The 22,987-nt window shown below is 44.2% G+C and overlaps 1 protein-coding gene across 1 annotated transcript in view; it reads left to right on the forward strand.

Annotated features, from left to right (window-relative positions):
* LOC115105565 (UV radiation resistance-associated gene protein-like) overlaps positions 1 to 22,987 on the forward strand; it is a 149,293-nt gene that overhangs the window by 76,868 nt on the left and 49,438 nt on the right. Inside the window, exon 13 of the mRNA XM_029627747.2 lies at positions 9,420 to 9,495. Within this exon, the coding sequence (XP_029483607.2) occupies positions 9,420 to 9,495 (76 nt within the window). The remainder of the gene's footprint in view (positions 1 to 9,419; positions 9,496 to 22,987) is intronic.

Here is a 22,987-nt window from a genome sequence, read left to right on the forward strand (position 1 = left end):
AGTGGTCCAATGCCCTGATGCCTCAGGCACCCACCACCCAGCCTATACTCTACTCTACCATCACTCTGTTAATGCCTCAGCCATTAGGATTCATTCCTTTCTATTTTTAGCCCATTTAACAACCAATTGACAAATTTGTCTTTTTCATGTAAAGCTGTTAATAATAAACATCTGCCTTAGTTGAACGCCTTTCAAAGCCATAACTATGATCGTTAACTCAAAGGAGTGGCTTAGTTGGCTCGGTTCATCTGTACATTATATTTTACACTGCTTTTTCATCGATGGGTAACTGTTGGCCTGACTTGTGTTGTCTTAATGCCAATAGCGGCCGGGTCTCACTCTACATTTACATTTTAGTCATTTAGCAGACGCTCTTGTCCAGAGCGACTTTCAGTTAGTGTGTTCATCTTAACAACCACATATCACAGTCGTAGGAAGTACATTTTTCCTCGATAAAGAAGTTAGCAGTAAAGTCAGTGCTCTCTCCCCCTCTCTCTCTAACATTAAGACTCATGGGAGTAGTCAGCTGTATATGGCCTGTGACTCCCTGCCACAAGATTGTGAACACAAATTGGAAATAGCGTTCCATGTGTCCGTTTCACTTCAGGTCAGCATCTGGGAGGAAGTTTAGATTCCCCGTGATAAATAAAGAGGCACTTCTGCAGAGGGAGATCACCTAGCTAGCCCCATAGAGAAATCTGCTTAGATCCTGTCCTCTGGGTCCAGCTCTCTGGTTCTAATTCAAATAATAGGGGGGGAGAAAGAGGGAGGGGAGAGCAGGGCAGGGCAGGAAGGGAGAGAATCCAATCTGATTTTATTTGTCACATGCTTTGTTAACAACAGGTGTAGGCTAACAGTGAAAGGCTTACTTATGGGACCTTCCCAACAATGCAGAGAGTGAAAACAGAGAAATAATAGAAAGTAATAATAAATGCCAATGAGTAAGATAACTTGGCTACATACACGGTGTACCAGTATTGAGTCGAGGGAGGGAGACATTTCTACAGCAGTGCGTTTGCTCCAAGATGGTTCCTTACCCGAGATGTAAGTGGAGTAGAGTGGCAGTCATTAAAATAGCATTCACTGACATATGCTCAATGTAATCATTTCTCAGATATTGGAAATTACAGCTCGCTGTGATTTATATAGTAACCGGTGCCATTAGCCGTGACAGTTGCGAGGCAGCAGGTGTTTTTTAAAAAGCAGGCCCTCACATCATTTATGGTCCTGGTGCGTTTGAAATCGCACATTAAAGACATTCTAGGGAACTTCTGGGGAATTTTTTTTTTCTCGTTTTTTCTTTTCTTCGAGCCGACTGCACATAGCTAAATGTAAGTAATGGTTACGAGTGGCTAACTCCCAACTCCACTATGTGAACCAGAACTGTTGATTTGCACATTTGGTGTATTCAGATAGCATACATTTAAATATATTTATTAGATGTTAGAATGTTGAGTCAAGATGACTCCTCATTGGCCTGAAGAGAGGTCCAAAGAGGCCAGGCTTTTTTAGCGTTAAGGGGAAAGTAGTCCAAAAGTTACTGAAAGTAATCAGATTATGCTAGTGAGTTTGGGTAATACAAAAGTAACGTTACTGATTACAATTTTGGACAGGTAACTAGTAAATCTCACGAATTACATATAGTAAGGAACCTACCCAATTAAATATATTTTTTAGGGGTAGATCAGTTTTAATATTGCATTAAGATTGTGGGTTCCATCAATGTAATTGTCTGCATAATTTCCAATCCCCAATATATTTATGTTGTAATTATATACATTACCCGTCAAAAGTTTGGAGACACCTACTCATTCAAGGGTTTTTCTACATCGTAGAATAAGAGTGAAGACATCAAACAGAACATTTAGTAACCAAAAAAGTAAGGATGCACCGATATGACATTGTTGACCGATAACCGATATTTAACATTTTAGCAGCCTTTTAAGCCGTCTAGTAAAGTTAAATAGTTAACACACACACAAACGGACGCAGCGGTCTAGGGCACTGCATCTCAGTGCAAGAGGCATCACTACAGTCCCTGGTTCAAATCCAGTCTGTATCACATCCGGCTGTGATTGGGAGTCCCATAGGGCGGAGCACAATTGGCCCAGCGTCGTCCGGGTCGTCATTGTAAATAAGAATTTGTTCTTAACTGACTTGCCTAGTTTAAATAAAGGTTACACACACAAACCACACCACACTGACCAAAAAGTTATTTTGTTGGCATTTACATACAGTTGAAGTCAGAAGTTTACATACACCTTAGCCAAATACATTTAAACTCAGTTTTTCACAATTCCTGACATTTAATCCTGGTAAAAATTCCCTGTCTTAGAGAGAATGATTTATTTCAGCTTTCATTTCTTTCATCACATTCCCAGTGGGTCAGAAGTTTACATACACTCAATTAGTATTTGGTAGCATTGCCTTTAAATTGTTTAACTTGGGTCAAACGTTTCAGGTACCCTTCCACCATCTTCCCACAATAAGTTGGGTGAATTTTGGCCCATTCCTCCTGACAGAGTTTATGTAACTGAGTCGGGTTTGTAGGCCTCCTTACTCGCACACGCTTTTTCAGTTCTGCCCACACATTTTCTATAGGATTGAGGTCAGGGCTTTTTGATGGCCACTCCAATACCTGGACTTTGTTGTCCTTAAGCCATTTTGCCACAACTTTGGAAGTATGCTTAGCGTCATTGTCCATTTGGAAGACCCATTTGTGACCAAGCTTTAACTTCCTGACTGATGACTTGAGATGTTGCTTCAATATATCCAAATAATTTCCATCTTCATGATGCCATCTATTTTGTGAAGTGCACCTGACCCTCCTGCCGCAAAGCACCCCCACAACATGATGCTGCCACCCCCGTGCTTCATGGTTGGGATGGTGTTCTTCGGCTTGCAAGCCTCCTCCTTTTTCCTACAAACATAACGATGGTCATTATGGCCAAACAGTTCTATTTTTGTTTCATCAGACCAGAGGACATTTCTCCAAAAAGTACAATATTTTTTATGGTGGTTTTGGAGCACTGGCTTCTTCCTTGCTGAGCGGCCTTTCAGGTTATGTCGATATAAGACTTGTTTTATTGTGGATATAGATTATTTTGTACCTCTTTCCTCCAGCATCTTCACAAGGTCCTTGGCTGTTGTTCTGGGATTGATTTGCACTTTTCGCACCAAAGTTCGTTCATCTCTAGGAGACAGAGCGCGTCTCCTTCCTGAGCGGTATGACGTCTCCCTGGTCCCTTGGTGTTTATACTTGCATACTATTGTTTGTACAGATGAACGTGGTACCTTCAGGCATTTGGAAATTGCTCCCAAGGATGAACCAGACTTGTGGAGGTCTACAATGTTTTTCTGAGGTCTTTTGGTCTGATTTCTTTTGATTTTTCCCATGATGTCAAGCAAAGAGGCACTGAGTTTGAAGGTAAGCCTTGAAGTACATCCACAGGTACACCTCCAATTGACTCAAATGATGTCAGGGCTTAAGAAGCTTCTAATAGGCTAATTGACATCATTTTCTGGAATTTTCCAAGCTGTTTAAAAGCACAGTCAACTTAGTGTATGTGAACTTCTGACCCATTGGAATTGTGATTCTGTGAATTGTAAGTGAAATAATCTGCCTGTAAACAATTATTGGAAAAATTACTTGTGTCATGCACAATGTAGATGTCCAAACCGACTTGCCAAAACTATAGTTTCTTAACAAGTAAATTGTGGAGTGGTTGAAAAACAAGTTTTAATGACTCCAACCTAAGTGTATGTAAACTTCTGACCTCAACTGTATGTCCCCATTACCTGAAAAACATAATCAAAACCTATTTCTTTCACTTACTTGCTGTGCTGTTTCGTTGTTAATTTGTTCAGTCTCAACCAGGATTTCATCATACACATCAAGCAGTGAAGTTTCAGCTCTTTCTGTCCATGGCCTCTCTTCCTTGGTGCACACTGTTACTGTGTCCGTTTCTATCTTGTCCAGCTGTGTATGTAGCATTTCACATAAACGCTGTTTCTTGTCTGCATCGATGTAGCGGTCCTTGTACCTAGCATCGAGCATGGTGGACGCCACAGTAAAGAGGCTCAGAGAGAATTCCACCGAATCGCTTGTTCGCCGCCTCGAGTACTTCAAAGTGTTTACTTTGATATGGTACCAAGAATGTGCATATCCTTGCTTCAGGGCCTGCGCTAATTGCAGTTCGATTTGGGTATGTCATTTGAGGTGAAAATTGGAAAAAAAGGTGAAGATCCTTTAAGACAAGGTCAGTTAATCCGGAAAATTAAGAATTTTGCAGGTTTCTTCAAGTGCAGTTGCAAAAACCATCAAACGCTATGATGAAACTGGCTCTCATGAGGACCGTGACAGGAAAGGAAAAGAGTTACCTCTGCTGCAGAGGATGAGTTCATTAGAATTACAAGCCTCAGAAATTGCAGCCCAAATAAATGCTTCAGAGTTCATGTAACAGACGCTTCTCAACATCAACTGTTCAGAGGAGACTGCGTCAATCAGGCCTTCATGGTTGAATTGCTTAATAAGAAGAGACTTGCTTGTGCCAAGAAACACGAGCAATGGACATTAGACCAATGGAAATCTTTCCTTTTTATATTTTTGGTTCCATTCCCTGTGTCTTTGTGAGACGCAGAGTAGGTGATAGTAGTAGATGATCTCTGCATGTGTGGTTCCCACCGTGAAGCATGGAGGAGGAGGTGAGGTGGTGCTTTGCTGGTGACATTGTCAGATTTTATTTAGAATTCAAGGCACACTTAACCAGCATGGCTACCACAGCATTCTGAAGCGATACGCCATCCCATCTGGTTTGCGCTTTGTGGGACTCTCATTTGTTTTTCAACAGGACGGTGACCCAACACACCTCCAGGCTGTGTAAGGGCTATTTGACCAAGCGGGAGAGTGATGGAGTGCTGCATTAGATGACTTGGCCTCCACAATCACCCGATCTCAACCCAATTGAGATGGTTAGGGATGAGTTAAACCGCAGAGTGAAGGAAGAGCACCCAACAAGTGCTCAGCATATGTGGGAACTCCTTCAAGACTGTTGGAAAAGCATTCCAGGTGAAGCTGGTTGAGAGACTGCCAAGCGTGTGCAAAGCTGTCATCAAGGTAAAGGGTGGCTACTTTTAAGAATCTCAAATATAAGATATATTTTGATTTGTTGAACACTTCTTTGGTAACTACATGATTCCATATATGTTATTGGCTTCCTCTGCACTTCAGAGTATTTATTTATTTTCTCCTTTTTACGAGGGTCCCGTCCTGCTATCGTATTTTAGGGTTGTCTGTGAGGTAAAGGCCTGGTGGGCTGATGAAACCGAGGGCTGTGTAAATACTCTAACCCTTTAAAGTGAAGGGGCTTTCTGTTAGAAGCTGCTTTTAAGACGTACCTAGTGTTCCCCACACCGCTCCTTATTAATTATATATCTCTACCCGGCCGTCCGCGCGACTCGCAGACAGCTCAGCTTAGACACGACAGGTCCTCCACACAGATTGGCGTGTGAGATAGGGAGGGAATGAAAGTTTTTGATCACATTAAGTAGATGTCAGTGTGGATGACAGTGTTGATCATGGTGCCTGTCAGTGTCATATTTAGTTTGCCAAATGAGTGTAAAGAGCTGCCAGAGTTGGGGTGTGGGGAGAGGGACATGGTAGTAATAGAAATACATCTATTTTAATGAAGGTGAGGAGCGGAAGGCTGTGGTGTGTGTGCATGTATGTCTTTGTGTGTTTGTCTGACGAGAAAGAGATTATAATTGAAACCAGAAAGGAGAGCAACGAGTGTGTGTGTGTATGTATGCATGTATATATGTATGTGTGTATTCTGTGTTCTGGCTCTGGTCTGTGGATGGATGGAGGGCTCCCGTGGGCCTGAGAGCTGTTCCAAGGACGATTGTAATCCAGTTCATCCAGCTTGTGCAACAGATCATTTCAGCACAGACGCCAAGAGAAGACCGGCCGGCCAGCCCATTGGTAAAAATGACTGCTTTCCACTCCAACTCCCCCTCTTTTCTGTCTCCTTCCCTCTCTCTGTCATTCCCTCTCACCTGTCTCTCTCTTCTTTTCTGTCTCTTCTATAACTGCTCTCTCGTCGTGTCTCTCTCACTCTCACATGTTGCACCCTCTCTCTCTTCTCTCACTCCCATCCTCCCTCTCTCTCTATCCCTCTCCTGTCAGCTCTCTACCCCTCCTGCCCCCCCCCCATCTCTTTGGGACCCCTGACTTCCTCTTCCCCTCCCTCCTGCTGGTGTGTAATAATATATTTAACTTTACTGGACGTTCCCGGGAGGAATTCCTGGTGTTTGGTGAACCGGAGTCCCTTCAGTGTGATTTCAGACGCACTGGACAGCACTCATTAATCACCTCACCGTGACGGCAAACCATGCGGGTGAGGGCGTGTGCACGTCGATGTATCTTCATGTGTTCCTTTGCTTTTCTATATGTGTGCTTATGTGCGCGTGTCAGCCTCTCTCTCTGATTTCCCCTTCACCAGCAAACTAATCATATGTTGTCGGGAGAAAGTGATTGTTGGAATGCCTGCTATGAGACTGTGTGTGTTTGATGTGTTATTTCTCCCTCTGTTAGTTATTTCCTGGTCATGAGATATGACCTCTGGCATGCTGCTTCCTCTGGGGTTTGACTAGGCAGGGTATGTAGGAGTGAAACAAGTGTCTGAGGCTGTGTGGCCTATAGTGTTTCCCTCTGTCTGTGAAACCAACAGTGTTATTTGTCTACTTTATTTGGTAAAGAGTTTCTATGTAATGCACCTCACAAGAAACTGAATCAATTGTGTGTATGGATTGGGCCGAGGAGGAGAACTGCACTACGGTCTGTACTAAGGCGTTAAAGCGTTATACCTCATGTCCACCAGATGCATCAAACTCTTTGCGTTCCGGCGGGAACGTTGTTAATGGTGCTGTCCGCAACGCTACATTGGGGATGCCGCACTAGGCTGCTGTGTGTTCTGGGTACAGCATGCGTTCAATATTTTCAACTCGTGCATTGCTTTACCGTGCCGTGGTACAAACAGAAGAACCCACGCAGACTGCAGCTTGCTAGCTATTAGCTAGTTGAACAGCGAAGCACATGTGCATCAAGTATGGAAAATGCGGGCTAGACATCCGGCAAAACAAACACATATGCATCTGGTGGACATCAGGCATTATAGATAACAGAGCTGCAGTAGCTAGGCTGTATCAGTTGGGGCTACAGTCATTGCCTCATGCACCTTGCCCTGTAACAGTGATGTACAGTACCAGTGGTGTGACAAGAGGAACCTCCAAACTCTTGACCTGGGCCCCTCTCTCCTCGGCTCTGGGCCCCTGGCACCTGGGGGTCAGTTAGCGGGAAGAGGGCATGTCTCTTCTAACACAGGATTACCAGTAGAACCTGTCCTGGCTTCAGGGGCTCAGCCATGTCCACTGACAGGAAGGGGATGGGGAGGAAGGGAAGGGGGAGGAGGGCCGGATGTTCACTTGCACCTCCTGACCTGACTGACTGCTGAGCCTGACAGTGGAGGAGTAGTCAGTAGTCGTACATGTTTAACTCAAGCAGGGCTCTGTGCGTGTGCGAGCAGAGTAAGACCGTGCCCTGGGCACATCTCTTCAGTACATCCTCTCTGTTGGGGAGCAGACATGAGCACGTAGTGACAGGGACTATCATAGGATAAGGCAGACTTGAGCCATAGTGGGATGAGAGGAGAGCGTTGTTGTCACTAGGGGGGGTCAGCAGGCTCGGCCTGGGGCAGTCTCTCCATCTCCACATTAACACTTCCATCCAGGGGTTTTCAGCACTGTGTGTGTGTCTGCCTGCCCTGCCCTACTAGCTAGACATCTGACTGGCACTTGAATGCTGAATGGGGTTTTTCCCACCGAGCCTCTCCATCTGTCTGTCTTTGTTCCCTGAAGTGTAAAAGCAGGTGTACAGGCTGTTTGATAGGCCTACAGTATGCAGCCTGGATGGTTCCGAGCTTGGCTGATATTTCAGTTCAGTGTTTCCCCTCTCAGCTTCTGCTAAGATGTTTTATCTACCAAACCCCAACAGATACAGACTACACTACAGTAATTCCTGGACTGTGACAACAGGGAAGCAATTTATTTCACAGCACTCAGTCTTGTTGGTGAATCTGTCAATGTTAAACCAACAAGGAATGAAAAAACAATTTCAAGCACCACATGGTTTATTCTAGCTATTTTCAATCGGCGATGTAGATATGTTATACATTTGAGGTATGTGTGAAATTGCACTCCTATTTTGTTATTACCCTCATATACAAGTCTGGTTATTACTTTATTTACTGTAGTTAGGGTTGCAAAGCTACCGGTAATTTACCAAAGTTACCGGAATACAGGTAATCTATGGCAATCTATGGTAATGTTGGTAAATTATACTTGAATGACTTAAACAAAAATATGTATTCATATATAGTATACTTTTTTATTATATATGTGCCCATATTGTCAATGACTTTCTATTGAATAGACCATATGGTTCAAGAGAAAATTGCATAATTAATGAAAAAAGCATCTTATCAACAATGGCATTATTTTCAATTAACTCTGCAACTCTTCCAACGATTGACTTTTTTCAAAACCACCACCAGTTTGGTGCCAATACATTTACAACAAAGACGTATTGACAGAGTCAAAAATCTAATCAAAATGTTTTATTGTTACATAGGTGCAGAAATGTGTTTTACAGGGTCAACCATTGAATATTTGACATATTTTACATATGAAATGGACACACAGACGGCCAGAGATATAAAAATACACCTGTGATAATCGGAAGTACCCAAAAGGGCCTGTAGATGTCTTGTGATCAGTTCAATTAAATCCTTGAAAGTTACAAAAATTCTGGTAGTTTACTGGTAAACTTTCAAAGTTTCTAGTAATATACCCTCCTTTTTCAACCCTAACTGTGGTATTGTTATTACTGTAGTAGATGTCTCTCTGAAGAGCCCAGGAACTGTTTTGATGTTAGAGAGGAGGGAGGGCCTCTGCGCTCTCAACTCCTCAATCTATCAGGATTAGGTTTCTCTCTGCTGTTACCCACAGACCCCCATGTGTACCACTTACTCCAGTACCACCTACTCCAGTACCACTTACCCCAGTACCACCTACCCCAGTACCACCTACTCCAGTACCACCTACTCCAGTACCACTTACTCCAGTACCACTTACCCCAGTACCACTTACCCCAGTACCACTTACCCCAGTACCACTTACTCCAGTACCACTTACTCCAGTACCACTTACTCCAGTACCACCTACTCCAGTACCACCTACTCCAGTACCACTTACTCCAGTACCACCTACTCCAGTACCACTTACTCCAGTACCACTTACTCCAGTACCACCTACTCCAGTACTGTACACTCATTATCACCGCTCTTCCTCTTCTTCTCACACAGATTCCCACTTTACCCTCGAGGAGAGCGTTTTCAGTTTGAGTACGGAGTCTACCTGATCAACAAGAACATCGCCCAGGTAATGTTGACACATAATATATTTAATATATGTCATTTAGCAGACATTTGTATCCAATGCGACTTAGTCATGCGTGTATACATTTTACCCTGGTGTTAAGTGCCATGCTCTACCAACTGAGCTACAAAGCACCAGCATGTGTCAGGCCAACTCAGAAGTTCAGATGGTCTGAGGGTGTTAAGTCACTGAAAGGTTTCTGTGTGGGGAACAGACAGTGTTTGCAGTGGTCTGTTGGTTTTTACACGTTTTGGATCAATCAAGTCATGTCCATTTGGACTGGAGCCTTGTTACTGTGTTCCTCTGATCCCGTTGTTTTGAAAGACCTGCAAACTCACAATACATATGGAGAAACTAGGATGCATGAAAACAGACTGGACTAGAGTGAGACCCCAGTGTACATACTGACCCTCTGTATGTAATGGCTCAGGATACTGTGAGGGAGAAGGACACACACACACACACACACACACACAGGGGTCAAACTCGATTAAAATGGGTCTAATTTGTTGACCTGTGTGAGTCCCCCCTCTCCGCCCCCCTCCCTCCTTTAATCATTGAGCACCAAATATAACAATTTGCATTCCATTGTGAGAATGTGGAATGGGATCTCTCCAGTGTATTAAGCAGGGCAATTAACTGCAACAGGTGGCTGGGTTCAAATGACTGCACTTTGGGAGGTTTGGACTCTGACGTACTGCCGCTGCCGCAACCTGTTAGCTAGCTGCTATCCAAACTGCTGCCATCCTCCATCCGCCTTGGTCCAACAACGAGAGAGAGATTGGGGGGGACAAACTACACACTGCAAATTCAAATAAGCTTGGACTGAAAACCCAAGGAGGTCAAGGGTGCATGTTATGACTTGCATGAAAGAGCAGGACCATTATTTCTGTACGGTATGTATGGAGACCCAGAAAATGTTACATGTTTCAAAATGATCGTGTTCTGTTCTTTATGCAACCGAACTGAAATCGAGAATGCTTTTTCTCCCAGTTTGTTTCATGTACTGTTATGATTGTAATGATCTATGAGGGGTTCAGATAAGTAACATTTCCATGGGGTTCTTAGAATTATAGACCAGTGACCGTTTTACTGTGGTGTGAGTTGCTCCAACATCAGATCTGATTTTCATTCCCTCACTTCTGCCTGTCCGCTCTGCCAGGTTTAGAGGTGAAATACTATCCTGGAAGAAGTGTTGAGGATGGTGTCATTTGATTGACTTTACTGTACTGTAGTAACTGTCAAGTAGAAAGGGATATGAGTGTCTGTGTGGGTCGAGAGCCTGATAATTCTCATCTCAGACATGGACGTGGATCAACCTCTTAAATCCCCCATGCAGTCTTTACATTTTGTTTTTGTTTTGTTTTATCATCACCGTATGTCTAATAAATCACTGTGTGTTTATTTCATGAAAATAACTTCTTTCCCTAGACGGCTGGTAGAGCATTGCGCCAGTAACCAAAAAGGTGTCAGCTCAAGTATTCGAACCAGCAAGGTGAAACATTTGTCTCTGGACCCTGGCCGTGACCCCACTCCCCGCCGGTATCTCAGGAGCAGTTGAGATATGCAAGAAACACATTTCCATTACACATTTGTGTGTAACTGGACTAATATAAGCACCCCCAAAGTTATTATGAGCCTCCTTTTGCCATTGTAATTCTCAGTCTGATCACGTGGGTGTGTAGATACAAATGTAGATATATTTACATACACTACATGACCAAAATATGTGGACACCTGCTCATCGATCATGGGCATTAATATGGAGTTGCCCCCCTTTGCTGCTATAACAGCATCCACTCTTCTGGGAAGGCTTTCCAGTAGATGTTGGAACATTGTGCTGCAGGGACTTGCTTCCATTCAGCCACAAGCAATCGTGAGGTCGGGCCCTGATGTTGGGCGATTAGGCCAGGCTCTCCGTCGGCGTTCCAATTCATCCCAAAGGTGTTCGATTGGGTTGAGGTCAGGGCTCTGTGCAGGCCAGTCAAGTTTTTCCACACTGATCTCAGCAAACCATTTCTGTTTAGACCTCGCTTTGCGCACGGGGGCATTGTCATGCTGAAACAGGAAAGGGCCTTTCCCAAATTGTTGCCACAAAGTTGGAAGCACAGAATTGGCTAGAATGTAATTGTATGCTGTAGCATTAATATTTTCTTTCACTGGAACTAACGGGCCTGGCCCGAACCATGAAAAACAGCCCCAGACCATTATTCCTCCACCAAACTTTACAGTTGGCACTATGCATTGGGGCATGTAACGTTCTCCTGGCATCCGCCAAACCCAGATTTGTCTATCGGATTGTCAGATGGTGAAGCGTGATTCATCACTCTAGAGAAGGCGTTTCCAATGATCCAGAATCCAATGGCGGCGAGATTTACACCACTCCATGAGACGCATGGCATGGTGATCCTAGGCTGTTGCGCAGCTGCTCGGTCATGGAAATCCATTTCATGAAGCTCCCGACGAACAGTTATTGTGCTGGCGTTGCTTCCAGAGGCAGTTTGGAACTCGGTAGTGAGTGGTGCAAATGAGGACAGGCAATTTTTATGCACTTTAGCACTCGGAGGTCCGGTTCTGTGAGCATGTGTGGCCTACCACTTCGCTGCTGAGCCGTTGTTGCTCCTAGACGTTTCCACTTCACAATAACAGCACTTACAGTTTACCGGGACAGATCTAGCAGGGCAGAAATTTTACAAACTGACTTGTTGGAAAGGTGGCATCCTATGACGGTGCCACATTGAAAGTAACTGAGCTCTTCAGTAAGACCATTCTAATACCAGTGTTTGTCTATGGAGATTGCATGGCTGTGTGCTCGATTTTATACACCTGTCAACAATGTGTGGCTGAAATAGCCGAATCCACTAATTTGAAGGGGGGGGTCAACATACTTTTCTATATAAAGTGTATATTTACATGTTGGTGGATAAGATTGTCTAGACTCTAGAGCCTACCCCGCTTCAAAGTAGTAGGATACATATGCAAATAAAACATGATTGGTCATTGGTCAGAATAATCAGATAATGATGTCATGCTGTGGGCCAAAATCTCCATCCCACCTGACCAGGCAGATATTCAAGGTGTTTTTTTCACTCCAAAAAGCTCTAACACTAAAATAACATTATCATAATGTTTGCCTTATCAGTGTTATTTCGACCTCATAGTGTGGAAACAGGAAATCATGTTTTTGACTGAACTGCCCCTTTAAAAACCTGGCAAGTGCACAGCATATAGGCTCAAACAGCAATATATAGAGTCCCAGTCTTTACCAAACGTTACATTTGTGGGACCCCACCCTACCCCCTGGAATAGCGTTTGGCATGTGACTGTGTGTCGGTAAAAAGTCAAATCCTCAGGTTGACTTGCGGTGAATCCATCCGGAAAATCTCTCTCTCGTCATTGTGCAAGACAGTCAACATTCTGTGTCTGTGTCACTGAATGCTTTGAAGGTGAGCTCATGAGTTTTTGTCAGTCTAGCATCTTATACATTCCATGTGTGACTGGGGGGATATATCCATGTTGAGAATGATTTACTGGGCCGACTCAAAATCAACCTATGTGCACCGCATGGATCAGCTCCCTACAGCTGACAATGGTTGTGAAACGTTGTTGCAGAGCAGCGCAAGTGGTAAACATTTCATAGTAGATGTAGCGGAACCCACCACAAAGACAGCCCCCCCACCATCTATGGGGAATTGCTGTACCTCGCATGAAACTGTGCATTCCTGTGTCTGATCACTGGGTTCCGCCGCCATCACATGTGTTCCAGTAGTTTGGGGGGAATGCATGAAGCGACCGACGCAACACTGTCACGGTTCATTTCCTCCTTTTTACAGTCGATACGGGTTTTCCACAACTCTGGCCGTTTCAGACCACTTTATCTGGGAGACCTGGATTGCGTCCCAGTGATGTTTGAGTAGAGACTACGGTATGGTCCTTGTTAATACTCTAAAGGCTTTATTAGGAAATGGCTGCCTCTATGACCCCCCCACCCCCCTCCCCCATACCGTATTAGAAACACTGAGCCTGGGTTTTCCACTCACTAGTGTAATTGACCAATAGAGCCAGCGCTTTGCTTCACGGCCAGGTTGTTATTATTGTGTTTGTGTTTTGTTCTTTCTTTAGTGATTTTTATGCGATCCTTAGGTTGTGCCCGGCTGGAGCTGGGCTGCCACGGTGTCTTGCTGCTGACACAAAGCAGGGCTCTGGCTACAGAGTGAAGTACACACTCATACTGGACCAGTGGTGGATGAAAGACATTATGCAGGTAACTGTCGACATAAAGGAAACAACAACATTGTCTTCAAAACTTGGACAGAACCCCATTTCCACTCCATTTTCCTTCCTTGTGTACTCTGCAAACAACATGTTTCAACACAAACAACACCCAAATGGATTGTAGGATTGGAGTGGAGACATTTCCAAGTTCGATAACATGCATCTTTGCACTCTGCTCCCCAGTTGCACTTCTGTAACTCGATTTAAGCATTGCCACCCTCTGCTGGGTCGTATTCAACCGGATGCATCCGGTTTTCAGAGGAAAAGGAAAGAGCCTGTGACGCGACTTCCGCTTTTGGAAGTAAACAAGGCAACTCCTCCACATTTACTGGATTGGTTCAACAGTGCAGAAGAGAACCTTCCCCGATAGGATTTTTTTCTCTCATCAGGACCAGAAAGAAAGAAACGCTGCTCAGGTGTTTCTTTTACTCCGATGTTACATTAAAGCTTTGCTAATGCCTTGTGCTTCTCACGGAGAGGCCTGTCCTATTCTAGCCCCTTGGAATGAGTGCACTACGTGGTGAAGTGCGGTCTGGCTGCTCCTTCCCTCCAGTTCAGGAGGCCACAGGTGAGGGTTTGTAACAGGGGCTGAAAGTCTCTGCAGGGGGCAGAAGAACTGAAGCCGCCAATCCTGCGTTTTAGCCAAGTTAGTGAGACTGGCTCTCAGAGATAGTGAACGTATGCTCTGGAGCTGAAGCTCTTGCTCTCTCTCGCTCTCTTTTAGATCTCCTTTATCCGTATGCTCGTTGTGAAACAGGCATGTGAGCTGGATTAGATTGCAATAGACGCTAGATGTTGTTTTGAAGGGTGGAGGGGAGGTGGGGGAGGGGTTGGGGGGCACAACAATTAGCAGTAGTGGAAAAAGTACCCAATTGTTATACTTGAGTAGCAGCAAAGATACCTTGATAGAAAATTACTAAAGTAAAAGTGAAAGTCGCCCAATAAAATACGACTTTAAAAAAGTGTACAATTATTTTGTTTTAAATATATTTAAGTATCAAAAGTAAATGTAATTGATCAAATCTACTTAAGTTTCAAAAGTAAAAGTATAAATCATTTAAAATTCCTAATATTACGCAAACCAGACAGCACAATTTTTTATTTGTTTTATTTACGGATAGCCAGGGGCACACTAATTTACAAACAAAGAATTTGTGTTGAGTTATTCTGCCAGATTAGAGGCTGTAGGGATGACCAGGGATGTTCTTTTGATAAGTGTGTGATTTGGACCATTTTCCTGTCCTGCTCAGCGTTCAAACTGTAACGAGCACTTTTGGGTGTCAGGGAAAATGTAAAAAGTACATTATTTTCTTTAGGAATGTACTGGAGTAAAAGTTGTCAAAAATATAAATACAGATACCCCAAAAAACTACTTTAGTACTTTAAAGTATTTTTACTTAAGTATTTTACACCATTGACAATTAGCTCTGAATCGCTAAGCCAGGGGTATCGTATTTGCCTGGTTTGGGAGCAGGAAGCTCAGTGTTGCCCAGTTATTAAAGCAGGACCGACCCAGGGCTGTCTAACTGAGGGAGGGGGATGCAGAAGGCATGGGCACACCACCATGCCTAGCTCCGAGGCCCACAGGGATAAACCTGCCACTCGCTCGGGTCTGTCAACCTTCAAACCCCAGGGCCCTGGCTGAGCGCAACCACATTACCCACAATGCACCCCTGGCGTTGACTCTGGCCATGCTGGTGGTCTGGAGCGTACGTCAGAATAATGCACCAGCCATTTAGAGAGAGTGTGGCAACTGTGGCTCCATAAAACCAAGCTATGACTCATGGGGGAGCCACTATGTTTAGTGGTTAGTGGAAGTGCCTGGCTGGGCTGCCAGCATACTGCGTATGGAACAGGAGCAGGAGCTGGGACATTGCTAGCTATTATTGGTGGAGCTGGGCCTTAGGCGTGCTCTTATTGTTGGAGTCTATCAGTTTGAGAGGCAGTACGTGTTCTTGCCTGATTGGCAAGAACACCGAATGGTAATGAATGATAATGATGATCATAATGGAGGTAGTTGTTATTGGTGGAGCCCAGCGGTTAGAAAAGGAGGCAGAAGATGTTCTAGCTTGGCTAGCAGGATTTCCGATTGGAGAGTGATCTTAACCAATGAATGAGGATTATGAGAATGATGTGGAGATGCCGTGAGCTATTTTTGGTTGTTTATTTGTTTACGTGTCCTAGCCATCCATTTGTATAGTATGCACTAGTGTTACATTTACATTTAAGTCATTTAGCAGACGCTCTTATCCAGAGCGACTTACAAATTGGTGCATTCACCTTATGACATCCAGTGGAACAGCCACTTTACAATAGTGCATCTAAATCTTTTAAGGGGGTGAGAAGGATTACTTTATCCTATCCTAGGTATTCCTTAAAGAGGTGGGGTTTCAGGTGTCTCCGGAAGGTGGTGATTGACTCCGCTGTCCTGGCGTCGTGAGGGAGTTTGTTCCACCATTGGGGGGCCAGAGCAGCGAACAGTTTTGACTGGGCTGAGCGGGAACTGTACTTCCTCAGTGGTAGGGAGGCGAGCAGGCCAGAGGTGGATGAACGCAGTGCCCTTGTTTGGGTGTAGGGCCTGATCAGAGCCTGGAGGTACTGAGGTGCCGTTCCCCTCACAGCTCCGTAGGCAAGCACCATGGTCTTGTAGCGGATGCGAGCTTCAACTGGAAGCCAGTGGAGAGAGCGGAGGAGCGGGGTGACGTGAGAGAACTTGGGAAGGTTGAACACCAGACGGGCTGCGGCGTTCTGGATGAGTTGTAGGGGTTTAATGGCACAGGCAGGGAGCCCAGCCAACAGCGAGTTGCAGTAATCCAGACGGGAGATGACAAGTGCCTGGATTAGGACCTGCGCCGCTTCCTGTGTGAGGCAGGGTCGTACTCTGCGGATGTTGTAGAGCATGAACCTACAGGAACGGGCCACCGCCTTGATGTTAGTTGAGAACGACAGGGTGTTGTCCAGGATCACGCCAAGGTTCTTAGCGCTCTGGGAGGAGGACACAATGGAGTTGTCAACCGTGATGGCGAGATCATGGAACGGGCAGTCCTTCCCCGGGAGGAAGAGCAGCTCCGTCTTGCCGAGGTTCAGCTTGAGGTGGTGATCCGTTATCCACACTGATATGTCTGCCAGACATGCAGAGATGCGATTCGCCACCTGGTCATCAGAAGGGGGAAAGGAGAAGATTAATTGTGTGTCGTCTGCATAGCAATGATAGGAGAGACCATGTGAGGTTATGACAGAGCCAAGTGACTTGGTGTATAGCGAGAATAGGAGAGGGCCTAGAACAGAGCCCTGGGGGCCTGGTTACAACTGTCCCTTTCCCTTCCTCTCACCCCCTCTCTCTTCACCCTCCTCTTTCCGGCATCTTCTACACCCTCTATGTATGCTATGTATTGGCCATTGAGTTTTGAAGCCACCGGTCGGCCATATTGGCACTCCCCAGTAGGAGCTGTCCTCCATAGGAATGAATGGAATTCTACAGTGTTTCAATTACAAAATTACATATACAGTATTTAAGTAGTTTTGTTGTAGTGGGGAGAGTAAAATTAGTCATCTCAAAATTCAAATTTAAAGATAATGTTTTTATTTTATTTTTATGTTTCGCTCAGAATATCATTTAAGTATGCATTAAGGTCTCTGTAAATGTGGCAAAAACGAATGTAGACATTAATAAATGCATTTCTATAGCTTCTAAAATATTTTTGTACAATGATGGGGGTGTGCCAAGATGGAGGCACGGTGGCTTTAACATAGCGTATATCAATGATTTATATACACACTCATTTACTGATAGGGGGTATTAGTCATTTAGTGTATATATAAATCATTGATAGAAACCATATGAGCCTGACTCAGGTTAGCGTGCTAAAGAGGTAGAACACTACCCAGCCCCCGTTCCTCCATATCGCCTTCCGTCTCTTTGGAACCCAGCCTGACCTGAATAGCATGTGCACTGCCTGGGCACAGTGCAAGTCAAGAATGTTCACAACGCCTCCATGAAAATGATCACCATATATTACCTTATTTCATTTGTCTGTTATTTTCTTTAATACGGACAGTTCTCAGCCAGACCTACAATGGGGTTTTGTGACCAGAATAAGCTGGCAATGATTTATCACAGAAATTAAGAGGACAGAACAGGATGGGTTACATTTTTTGCACATTTTGTCACTGTTTCCATGGACTCATGTTGGCATTTACCTAAACAGTTGTGTGTTTACCCATGGTCAGTCATCGTTCAACCCACAGGGCTCCAGAATAACTCCCTGGAAACCACACTGTGTCATGTACTGTTTCATAGGCCTGTATAATGTCCTGGCTCAGACTGTAATATGTAATGTCCTGTAATGGTAAATTGGACATCCTCCACCAATTTACTGAATGACATGGTGCTCCCTCACTTCCTTTCAATGTAATTAATCACTATATAGAACTGGAACTATAACCCTCCACTTCCATACTCTGGCCCCAGAGCTGTTCCCATGCCTTCACCACTTTCATCTTATTTGAGTTCCTTCTGTAGGGGAAAGATCAACACAATATTGAATGAATGAATGAGCTGCCTGTGATAACCATCATGGTGTTAGGTCATTTCCAGACAAAAATCCCAGGTTTAAGGATCCTGTTTACTCTTGTTTTAAATAGAAATCCTTGATCAGACGATGGGCCCAGCCCTCCTTGCCGAATCCCAACCTCTCCCAGGGCTGACAAAGATCTCCCATTCATTATTGAAACTAACAGTGTCCTTGAACTGAAGGCAACGCATTGAGCAGAAAAGGGCTGACTGGCCATAGATGGTACTGCTATGTTTACCCTTGAATTTAATTAAGATGAGGCAGGTAAATATGAGAGCGAGGAGCATTGGTTCCCCTGAGCCATTCTCAGCTCAACCTTTCAGTGGAGAGGAGTAGATTTAGGAGGAACTATTCCAGGTGTCCCCTAGAAAACCTCTCTCCCTGACAGTCCGTTCTGTCAGTGAAGGCTTGTGGTCAGTGACTCAACCCCACAGCATGGTCCGGTCAAAGAGCATTCTTGAAAAAGCCATGTGATCACGTCACTCTGCACTCCGCATCGTCCCCTCTAAAACAACCAGTCTCCTTATTTTGTCCCGCCTGGCCCCCCCTGCAAAACCTCATCTCAGTAAACAGGCTTCTGTGTCCTCCCAAACCCTAAAGGCTAATATGGATAATGTGGAGCTTCAAGTGCAGACAGACAGACAGACACAACAACATTCGTTTTCCATTTTACAGGGATTGACATGGTAAACCTGTGGCATAATGGACAGGACAGACACGCCCAGAGATATAGCCTCTCAATGTACTGTACTTTACTTTGCATTCCACCCTCTACCTCCTTATGTGGAGGGAGGGAACAAGTAGAGCTCTCTTTGAGACCGCAGGACAGGTCATGAATTTGTGTCTGGTTTTGTTTTAGCCCGGTGGTGAAGAATAGCAGCGAGCCTCAAAGCAAAGTGCCTGCATGCGGAAGAATAGATGGCTGGGTAATTGTCCCTTTACAGTACATCTAATAAGAGGCCCATTCCGCACCCCTGCTTCTGACAATGTGGTTTATATTGTAATGCCATTAAGGTGCCACTTTAAAGTCGATCTCTAATGTCTCAGACTTTAAAAGGCACTTCATTAGCTGACTTGATTTGTCACATTTCAAGCAAGAAATTGTTTTTGGCAGGGTGTAAGTGGGTTAAGTAAACGGTTAGGGGAGAGAGGAGTGATACTGCTGGATTGAGAGATTGTTAACAGTCTAGGAATAACAGGACCAGAGAGGGAGACAGCTCTGACAGCTGTCTAACCTTCTCTCACATGATTTATGAGCCAGAGAGAGAGGGGGAACTCAACAGACCTGGGTTAAAATAGGATTTGGGTTCTTTCAAACATGTTCAGCATTTGATTAAGCCTGCCTGAAATCCCTAGACGGGTGGGATTTACACTTTTGGGACTGTTCCATTGGTTTCATTATGCTTGGCAAGCTTAATCAATTACAGGTCGAGTATTTGAAAGAAAACGGATACTATTTGAAACCAGAGTCACTGTTCTCAAAGAGCCCAGTCAAAGATTACATCTATCAGTGTGTCACAGACTCCAGTACCTCAGAGTGCTCTGGACATGCCAAGCCTTGTACAGTATGTTGTACTCTTTTAAGTGTGTAAGTGCATGACTGTCCATGTTTTAGGAAATGTGCTCTTACTGTACTGTATGGGCAGACATAGAACTGTGGTGAGCTTGTAATTGAGTGGATAGCTGCTGTTCTTGCTTGCAGTCATACCTCGTACTGTATCTCCTTTATAATCCCTCCAACACTGTAAGGATGGTCTCTTTCCTGCTGTATGTTATACCGCAGCAGCAACACACTGTATATATCACATAGTTCTGTTTTCTCTATATGAACCAGCCACCCATGGAGCTGGAAGAAATCAGGCACTTGCAGCAGGTCTTCGTATCACACCGCTTCAGTATTTCATAGTTTAAATAAATGAATAACGTTTTCTTTCCTCAGTGAGTATAGTGATGAATGTGTCCAGGCACGGGGGGAGGGGGGACAGGAACAACCAGGGTCTCCCCCAGCTTCCCTCCCTCCCAGAGTTTAGTTTACTGTTCTCTGGCCAAGTATGAGGAGCAGGAGATGTTTAGAGAGGAGGAGAGGGGAGGCCTGAGTGGCTGGCTGCCCGTTTGCTCCTAGAGGGAGGGAGTGTGGCTGCTTCTGCTGGGAAATCATGATGCTCTGGTCTGGATGAGCCTGGAGGTGGAAAAACATCCAGAAAGAAGCAGCAAGTAGCTCTGGCCTCTCAGGGCTGTGGGATGGTTCTCACTGGGCCTCTGCAGCAGCAGTCTAGGGCCTGGGTTCAAATAGTATTGGACATTTTTCACATACTTTATCTGTGCCTTATTGAACTTGTCTGGTGCAATGGAAAATATGGAGTAGCCACAAAAGTGCAAACCCCACCCATTTGTCACTCCAGTGAATGCACAGAATATTTGAAATATTTAAAATACTTTTTTAACCCAGGCTGTGTTGGAGCTAAATGCAGTGCAAAAACACACACCTCTCTCCCAGGGCTTTTCATAGCCTCTCATTGTGTGGTCTAGTCCCGTTTTCCATCACAAACATTGTTGCTAGCTACGGTCGGTACAAATCCAGAGCCACTTATTGGGTAGACTGGTTCTGTCTGTGGTAGAACCTTTTACGACCGGCACCAGAAGCACCTGTTTCCCTTAACTCCCTAAAAACATACAATTTAAATATTGGATTATAAATGTCACCCAGTGCAGAAATGAGCGGTGTATGGGTGGTAGTGTGCCCAATGTTACCGTCTTAAGGGTTATCTCGCTTCCCTGATATGGTGTTACATCAATTCACTTCATCATTTAAGGGAGTAGTGGCCCTCAAAGCTGACACAGGTTGCCCACACCACCTTTTATTTTTTGTTTGCTTTTAGTGTGTGTTTGTTTGTCCGTCCAGCTGAGGCGGGGTAGCACCAGTCAGTCGTCTCTGTTTGCATGACAGCCAGGTCCAGACCCAGCACTTATTTAACTGGGACTGCAGTTATTGTGCCTTCAGAAAGTATTCACACCCCTTGACTTTTTCCACATTTTGTTGTGTTACCGTCTGAATTTAAAATGGATTACATTTAAGATTTTGTGTCACTGGCCTACACACAATACCCAATTATGTCAAAGTGGAATTATGTTTTTTGAAATGTTTGCAAATTAATAAAAAATGAAAATCTGAAATGTCTTTAGTGAATAAGTATTCAACCCCTTTGTTAATGCAAGTCTAAGTTCAGGAGTAAAAATGTGCTTAATAAGTCACATAATAAGTTGCACGGACTCATTCTGTGTGCAATTATAGTGTTTATCATGATTTTTGAATGACTACCTCATCTCTGTACCCCACACATACAACTATCTGTAAGGTCCCTCAGTTGAGCAGTGAATTTCAAACACCGATTCAACCACAAAGGAAGTTTTCCAATGCCTCGCAAAGAAGGGCACTAAAACATGCATCCTATTTGCAGTAAGGCACTAAAGTAAAACTGCACAAAATGTGGTGAAGAAATTAACTTTGTCCTGAATACACAGCGTTAAGTTTTGGGCCAATCCAACAAAACACATCACTGAGTACCACTCTTCATATTTTCAAGCATGGAGGTGGCTGCATCATGTTATGTGTATGCTTGTGATTGGCAAGGACTATACATAAACATAATAGAGCTAAGCACAGGCAAAATCTTAGAGGAAAATCTGGTTGTCTGCTTCTCAACAGACACTGGAGACACATTGACATTTCAGCAGGACAATAACAAATATACACTGGAGTTGTTTACCAAGACAACATTGAATGTTCCTGAGTGGCCTAGTTACAGTTTTGAATAAAATTGGCGTTCAAATCTACAGCAAGACTAGAAAATGTCTGTCTAGCAATGAATAACTTGACAAAGCTTGAAGAATTAAAAAAATATATTGTGCAAATATTGTACATTCCAGATGTGCAAAGCTCTTAGAGACTTACCCAGAAAGACTTGCAGCTATAATAGCTGCCAAATGTGATTCTCACATGTATTGACTCAGGGGTGTGAATACTTGTGTATATTAGATATTTCTGTATTCAATTTTCAATACATTTGTTAAAATTCCAAGGCATGTTTTCACTTTGGGGTATTGTGTGTAGATGGGTGAGAATAATTTTTTTGAATTCAGACTGTAATACAACCGAATGCAGAATAAGTCAAGGGGTATGAATACTTTCTGAAGGCACTGTATACATATGTCACCGTCCTGTGGTTTCCAATTTAGAGCCTGTGAGGGGAGCGTGGGCCGTCAGCACGCTGTGATTATGCCTGGGCTGCCAGGTTTTTACAGGGATTCCTCTGGACAGCCTCCTATGGCTTTATGAAACACTTCAATTCCTCTTATTGAATTTCCACTGTTTGAGGTCAGTAGCTCAGGATCTGCCTATCACCGCAAAGAGGTGCCAGAGCAGCCCACTACACTTAATATATGGGTGGAAGAAGGCCTAATCCTGCTTACTGTTTCCCCATAGAAACTCTCTCTCGCTCACGCTCTCGCTCTCTCTTTCTGTGTGTGTGTGCTATTTGTTGTCTTTGCAAGGGAGACAGAAACTCAATTGTTGCAAACTGGAAGTTAAAGACATAGATGAGGACAAACGGATCAGTGGGGAGACGATCAGTTGGTTCCTAGTCAAG

This window comes from Oncorhynchus nerka, linkage group LG22 (genome assembly GCF_034236695.1).
Source record: "Oncorhynchus nerka isolate Pitt River linkage group LG22, Oner_Uvic_2.0, whole genome shotgun sequence".
NCBI lineage: Eukaryota > Metazoa > Chordata > Actinopteri > Salmoniformes > Salmonidae > Oncorhynchus > Oncorhynchus nerka.